This window comes from Dioscorea cayenensis, chromosome 5, assembly GCF_009730915.1.
Source record: "Dioscorea cayenensis subsp. rotundata cultivar TDr96_F1 chromosome 5, TDr96_F1_v2_PseudoChromosome.rev07_lg8_w22 25.fasta, whole genome shotgun sequence".
Classification (NCBI taxonomy): Eukaryota; Viridiplantae; Streptophyta; class Magnoliopsida; order Dioscoreales; family Dioscoreaceae; genus Dioscorea; species Dioscorea cayenensis.
In genome coordinates, this window is record NC_052475.1 from 4,649,299 (window position 1) to 4,656,915 (window position 7,617).

General features: G+C 33.2%; 1 protein-coding gene across 1 annotated transcript; it reads left to right on the forward strand.

Annotated features, from left to right (window-relative positions):
- Positions 1–215: 215 nt before the first annotated feature.
- On the forward strand, positions 216–6,465 carry LOC120259896 (pentatricopeptide repeat-containing protein At2g33680-like). Its single transcript, XM_039267355.1, has 2 exons — positions 216–846; positions 6,158–6,465. The coding sequence occupies exons 1-2, from the start codon at positions 216–218 to the stop codon at positions 6,463–6,465; spliced, it is 939 nt and encodes a 312-aa protein (XP_039123289.1).
- Positions 6,466–7,617: the final 1,152 nt, after the last annotated feature.

The following is a 7,617-nucleotide window of genomic DNA, read 5'->3' on the forward strand; positions in this document are numbered from 1 at the left end:
TTCTTATTCCAAGTGTGGCCTCATCGATGTTGCTCGATGCCTTTTCGATGAAATGCCGGAGAGGGATAATGTTTCTTATAATGTGATGGTCTCTGGGTATGCATGGGCTGGGAGGACTAAAGAGTTTGGGAAACAGTTCCCTTTCGCTAGTATGTTGAGTATCACGGGTGCCTTGTCGGATGATAGATGATCTTGTCGGAAATGCTCTTATTGACATGTATGCAAAGTATGGTGACTTGGAGACTGCGGGAATGATGTTCAGGAGTAGAACAGATAGAAACACAGTTTCTTGGACAGCAATGATCTCAGGATTCATTCAGAATGGACTTCATGAGAAGGCATTGACTTTGTCTCGTGAAATGAAAAGAGCTGGTGCAATCCCGGACCGGGCCACGTTTTCGAGCATCCTACGTGCTTCGGCATGCCTTGCATTGCTTGAGCTTAGAAAGCAGTTTCACTCATATATAATCCAAAGCAGCTATATGTCTAGTGTGTTCTGTGGGAGTGCCATGCTTGATTTATACGCAAAATGTAGCTTCCTAACAGACACTGTTCTGCTATTCAATAAAATGCCTGAACGAAACATCGTCTCATGGAACACCATGATTGCTGCATATGCACAAAATGGGCAGGGAAGTGTGGCTTTTTTGACAGGCCGTGGCGGCGAGCAGCGACAACGAGTGGACGGCATGCTTGGCGGCATTATCTCAGCCATCAAGCATGCCGCGGCGATGATCAATGGCAGCGGTGACTGGCAGCGACAGCAACAACGAGAGACGAGTGTGGCATGCTTGGCGGCATTATCTCAGCCATCCAAGCATGCTACGATGGTGAACAACGGCATCGGTGACTGGCGGCGACGGCGGCGGCGAGTTTTTATATATATATATATATATATATATATATTTATATGAATACTGGGAGGAGGGAGAGAGATGAACACCTTCTTCGTTTTCTTTCCTTCTTTCCCCTTTTAAAAGAAATTTTTTTTCCTTCTTATCATTATCCCCAGATCATCTCGTTCTTACCCTAACCTCCCGTGAAATCCCAGTAGATCAAACCCGTGCAGCGGATTGAAATAGGATAAGATTTTCAATTTTTTTTTAAAATTTAAATTTATATGTATAAATTTTAATTAATTAATTAATTTTTTTTAATTAATTAATAAAATTTTATCATTATTATTATTTATTTTTTTTATCTTTTATTTATTATTTTTTTTTATTTTATATATTTTTTTTATTTTTTTCCTTATTTTGTTTTATTTTATTATTATCATTATTTTTTAATTAATTTCAAATTCGAAATTTGAAATTCAATTTTTTCTTTTTAACATTTTTTTAAAAAATTATATGTTTTTATTTTAATTAATTAATAATTTTTTTTAAAAAAAATTAATTAATTAATTAAATATTATTATTATTTATTTATTTAATTTTATTTTTTGTATCTTTTTTTTGTATTTTATTTATTTATTATTATTATTTTTATTTATTATATTATTTTTTTTTGTTATTTCGTTTTATTTTATTGTATTTTTTTAATTAATTTCAAATTCGAAATTTGAAATTTAATTTTTCTTTTTCTTTTTATCATTTTTTTTGTTTGTCCCCTTTTTTCACGCGAGATCCCCTCATAATCAGACTAAATCAGAAGAGGATAAGATTTTATTTTAAAAATTTAAAATTTTAATTTAATTTTTTTAAATTAAATGTAATTAATATTTTTTTATTTTTAATTATTTTTTTATTTTTATTTTTTTAATTATTTTTATTACTATTATTATTATTTTTAATTATTATTATCATTATTTATTATTGTTTATTTATTTATTTATTTTTGAAATCCAATTTTGCCTCTGGATATGTATATTTGGATGTCTCTGTATTTGTACTTTCTCAAATCGCCTCGAGATCCTGCTTTTCGTGCTTTTATGAAATCTGTGGATTGCCTCTGGATATATGTTTGGCTATCCTAAGATCCTGTGATTGCCCTCGAGATATGTGCCTCAAAGGCAATTTTTATAATTTGCATTTATGCCCTCGAGATATGCTCTCAAGGGCAATTATGTAATTTTTGCATTTATGCCACGAGATATGTTCTCAATGGCAATCTTTAAAAATTTTTCTAAATTTCATTTTTACCTCTGAGATATGTCCTCAAGGATATATTTATTTATTTATTTTTGTATTTTTGCATTTATGCCCCTCGAGATATGTTCTCAAAGACAATTTTTGTAATTTGGTATGCCTCGAGATCTATGCCTCCCTACCGATCTTGATGATTTGAATATTTTAGATCACCCTCGAGATCTCATGCTTTCCTACCGATCTTGTGATTCAATATTTTGGGATCACCCCGAGATCCGCGTGCTCCCTCGCTAATCTTGTGATTTAAATATTTTAGATCACCCTCGAGATTTGTGCTCCTCGCTGATCTTATGATTTGAATATTTTTAGATCACCCCGAGATCCTCGGCTCCTCACCGATCTCGTGATTTAAATATTTTTAGATCGCCCTCAAGATCCTCGGGCTCCTGGGCTGATCTTGTGATTTGAATATTTTATATCACCCCGAGATCCTGCGCTCCTCGACCGATCTTCGTGATTTAAATATTTTAGATCGCCTGAGATATGTACTCTCGGCTAATCTTTGACGATTCAATATTTTAGATCACTCCCGAGATCCTGCTTCTCTGGGCCGATCTCAGTGATTTGAATATTTTAGATCACCCCGAGATCCGCGCTTCTACCGATCTCGTGGATTTCGAACATTTTTAAATTATCTCAAAAATGTCTTCAGACTTATCTCGAATATATCCAAATATAATGAAATTTATTTATTTTAACCATTTGTTGTCCCAATTCGATTATGATTTGACTGTGTGTAATTTTTTTTTTTAAAATTTTTATTCGATTTGAATCAGGTCATGCAATTTTTTTTTTACATAAACAGACTTCTTGTCAATTCTGGGTCGAATTGGAGCATCGTCACACTCAGCACAATGCACCTAGAATTTGTGAAATCAAGTAAGGAATTGTCAACTTGGTGCAAAACAATGGCATAGCAAGTGTGTATTTATCAAAATTGAAATCACTCTTAGATGAACTTTTGAATTATGAATCAATTCCTAATTGTACCTGTGGAGGCTTGAGGGAAGTGATTGAATATCAACAAAGAGATTGGGTGATGAAATTTCTATTGGGACTTAATGATTCTTAGAAAGGCCTCAAAGCACAAATCCTATTAATCAAGCCCTTCCCTAGCCTTAATTAAGTCTATTCCATTATCCAACAAGAGGAGAAACGTAGAGACATATTTACAGATATTTCAAGCCTAGAAGCTGTTGCTCTAGTAGTGCGAGAACCCAACAAGTTGTTACAACCTGCCACTCCAAACCTTCATTAAGTTTGCTACAAGTTGCATGGATATCCAAAGGGACATAAAGTTCATAATAAAACCAGGTCTTCATGACCTTCAGCTGGTCAAGTTACTTCTTCATCCTTCTCTGTGCAGAAGCAAAGTGCTAATGAAGGTCATAATCTAATCACACAAGAACGTTATGTTCAATTGATGAATTTACTCCAACAAAATCAGCCTTTTGTTTTCTCTGTGCAATCATCAGTAGAAACTTATAAAGATCTAGAGAGGCCAAGTTTTTCTAATATGTTTTCATGTCTCTCAGTTTATTCAAATAAGCCAAAACATGCAACCGAGATCCCATAAATAATTGACACAAGAGCCTCAGATCATATAATTTGTGATGCTTCTTTATATAGTCTGATTAGTACACATACTCATCATTCCGTCGGCCTACCAAATGGTGAAAAGACCACAGTTACACACACTATAACTGTTAAGTTGACAAACACATTGATCCTCTATGATGCATTATGTGTTCCATCCTTCTCTTTTAATCTTATCTCAACCCAGAAATTGGCACAATCACTAAATTGTTTCCTTGTGTTTTTACCAAATCACTGTTTTGTTCAAGACCTTATGACTTGGCATACGACTGGAGTGGGTGAAGTGAAGCATGGGTTGTACCATTTATTGAAGAGTGAAGTCTCCCTAACAGCATTGACTGAAACCTTATCCTTACTTTCCAAAAGGCCTTTTGAAATAGCTGCAACCACACAAAATGAAGGTTTTGATCTCTGGCCCTACAGCCTCCTTGGTCACCCTTCTCTCACTAATTTACATTTTTTGTATGGTGTTGATAACTCCAAACCATTGCATAACCAACCTTGTCTTATTTTCCCATTAGCAAAGCAACATAGATTGTCTTTCCTAGTTAGTAAACAAATAGAGCCTCACATTGCTTTGACATTGTACATTGTGATGTTTGGGGGCCTTGCAATGAAGTATCTTATGATGGTTTCTATTTCTTTCTTATTTTAGTAGATGATTTCCATAGATGCACTTGGGTTTTCCTACTTAAACCTAAATCAGATGTTAAGGAAAAATTACAAAGTTTTCACACTATGGTAGAGACGTAATTTGGTATCAAAATCAAAATAATTAGAAGTGATAATGGTGGGGAATTTAATCTTAAAGACTTTTACATTCAACATGCATTATTCATTATAAAACTTGTGTAGAAGCACTAGAACAAAATGCAGTAGTTGAAAGAAAGCACCAACACATTCTTAATGTTGCTCAAGCTCGCATTAAGGTTTCAAAGTGGATTAGAAATGAAATATTGAAGTGATTGTATACTCACTGCTGTACATTTAGTCAATAGAACACCCTCCTCTATTTTAAAGGGTAAAACTCCTTTTGAATTATTGTTCAAAACCATGCCAACTTTACAATCATCTCAAAGTTTTTAAATATTTAGCTTTTAGTTCAAGACTTACCAACAACAGACATAAATTTGACCCTCGAGCTCATAGATGCATTTTTCTGGGATATCATTTGGGTATAAAAGGTTATAAACTTCTTGATCTACAAACCAATAAGACTTTTATCTCTCGAAATGTGGTTTTTCATGAAATGCTTTTTCCTTACACAACAAATACCGAAAATAACAAAGTTGCAAGTTCTATATATTCTCTTAAATTATTTTTTAATCCAAGGCCATCATTTGATTAAATCATTGCAATACCTGAAACCACTTTTCAGAACATCAACCAACATAACATATCACTAGAACATAACACACCTTATTCTCCTGCAAACTCCCATTTACCTGATGAAATTGATTCCCCATAACTAGTTTCTGCACTCACCAAGAAGGTCCAACCAAAGTAGAAAGCCACCTTATCTTTAAGATTTTGTTTTCCATCAAGCCAGTGCTTCACTTATTCACTCACAGAAGTTTTCCAAGGAAAAGGTGTCAGTTCAATCAAGTAGTTCTTATCCTCTTTGTTATTCTCTATCCTATGATCATCTTGCACCTCATTATAAGAGTTTTGTTGCATCTATCACTACCCAAGTTGAACGTGGTTCATATTATGAGGCTTGCAAGCATCCAGAATGGCAACATGCTATGCAGGCTGAGATAACAACTCTATAACAAAACAAGACATGGGTTATTTGTGATTTGCCACTAGAAAAAAAGGTAGTAGGATGTAAATGGGTATACAAGGTGAAGCATAATGCTAATGGAACTGTGGAAAGATTTAAAGATAGACTTGTTGCTAAGGGATATACACAAGAAAAAGGGTTGGATTATCATGGAAATTTTCCTCCAGTGGCCAAAATTGTTTTAATAAGGGTCATGCTTGCATTGGCAGCTATAAAGGGTTGGCATCTTCATCAATTTGATGTAAACAATGCTTTCTTGCATGGTTTGTAAACTTTTGAAAAGTTTATATGGGTTGAAGGAGGCCTCAAGACAATGGTATGCAAAACTTTCCAAGTTTATTATTTAGCAAAGATTTGTTTAATCTAAGGTTAACTATAGCTTCTTTATAAGGGTTGAAAATGACACATTCACTGCTATGCCCATTTATGTTGATGACATCATAATAGCAAGGAATAACATAGCATCTATCAACCAATTAAAGTATACCCTAAATGATAAGCTTAAGATCAAGGATCTTGGTGATCTGAAGTTTTTCCTTGGGATAGAAGTTGCCAGAATTGCAAAAGGGATACACATCTACTAGCGCAAGTATGCTTTAGACTTACTGGCTGATTCAGCCATTATCAGAGCTTGTCAAGATACCACTTGATCAAAACCTCAGGTTATATAAAGAAGATGGAAAGTTGATTGATGACCCATCCATTTACAGAAGACTCATTGGAAGATTAATGTACTTGACTTTAACAAGGCTAGATTTATCCTATTCAATACAGCTACTAAGCCAATTTATGGATAAACTAAGAGATGCTCACTTAATTGCTGCACATAAAGTAATAAGGTATATCAAAATAGCACCAGTTCAAGGCTTGTTCTACCCTTCCAGTTCTACTTTACAACTAAATGCTTATAGTGACAGCGATTGGGGGCTTGTCTGAACACACACACATTAGTACAAGGTATTGTATTTTTATTGGAAAATCTCTAGTGTTATGGAAATCAAAAAAGCTAAAGACAATGTCATGTTCATTAGCAGAAGCTGAGTATAGAGCTAAGGCATCCACTTGTTATGAATTATCTTAGCTACGTTATTTGTTAACTGATTTCCGGGTTGAGCATCCTCAAGTTACAGTGTTATATTTAGATAATAAAGCTGCAATTCATATAGCAGCAAACCCATTTTTTCATGAACATATATACCAAGCATATTGAGCTTGATTGTCATCTTATTCGAGAGAAAATATAGGATGGAAGCTTGGTCACACAAATGTGGGGAGTGCTTTACAAGTAGCCAATATATTTACAAAACCTCTTCCCAGTTATTCATTTGATTCACATTTGTCCAAGATGGGAGTAGATAACATCTACTCTTCATCTTGTGGGGGGCTATTAAAGAATAAAAACCATCCAAGTCAACAGGAGTCAAAGATGCAAGATTCAAAGATGATAACGTGATCACCATATATCAAGATTTTAGATTTTTTTCAAACATAAATATGCAATATGTATATATATATATATATATGTGAATATATAGCAAAATTAATACTGACATGGTTTTCCTTGTCATGAAACACAACTAGCTATACATCCATTGTTTCTTCAATTCGAGAATCATTTTGTATTACTAGAAGTGGGTTTTGAATTTTTTTTTTCCTTTAATCAACGTGGTTTATTTTTTTAATAAATAAATAAATTAATTATAAATAAAAGGGTGCTAGTGTTGTTTAGTGTTTGTGTTGTACGGATTATTTCCTAAGTTATCTCATTTGCATCCCTTTGAATTTGCTCTACAATTGAAGATAACCTAAAAAAATTAAAATTTTTAAAAATTAAAAATTAAAAATAAAATAGTTTATAGTATTTAGATATACAATTTCGATATATAATCATTTTAAGAAAAAAAAATTTAATCCATGATATAAATAATGAATGTAGATAACTTTTTTGTCAATTGTGAGATATCTTTATCAACAATAAATATACTGAATGTTTATCTAGTAGTATAAGTACTAACCTTGTGTAGAAAATTTATTTGAAAAACTTTTTTATAATTATAGTGTGGGGTTAACTAAAAATAACAGATTTAT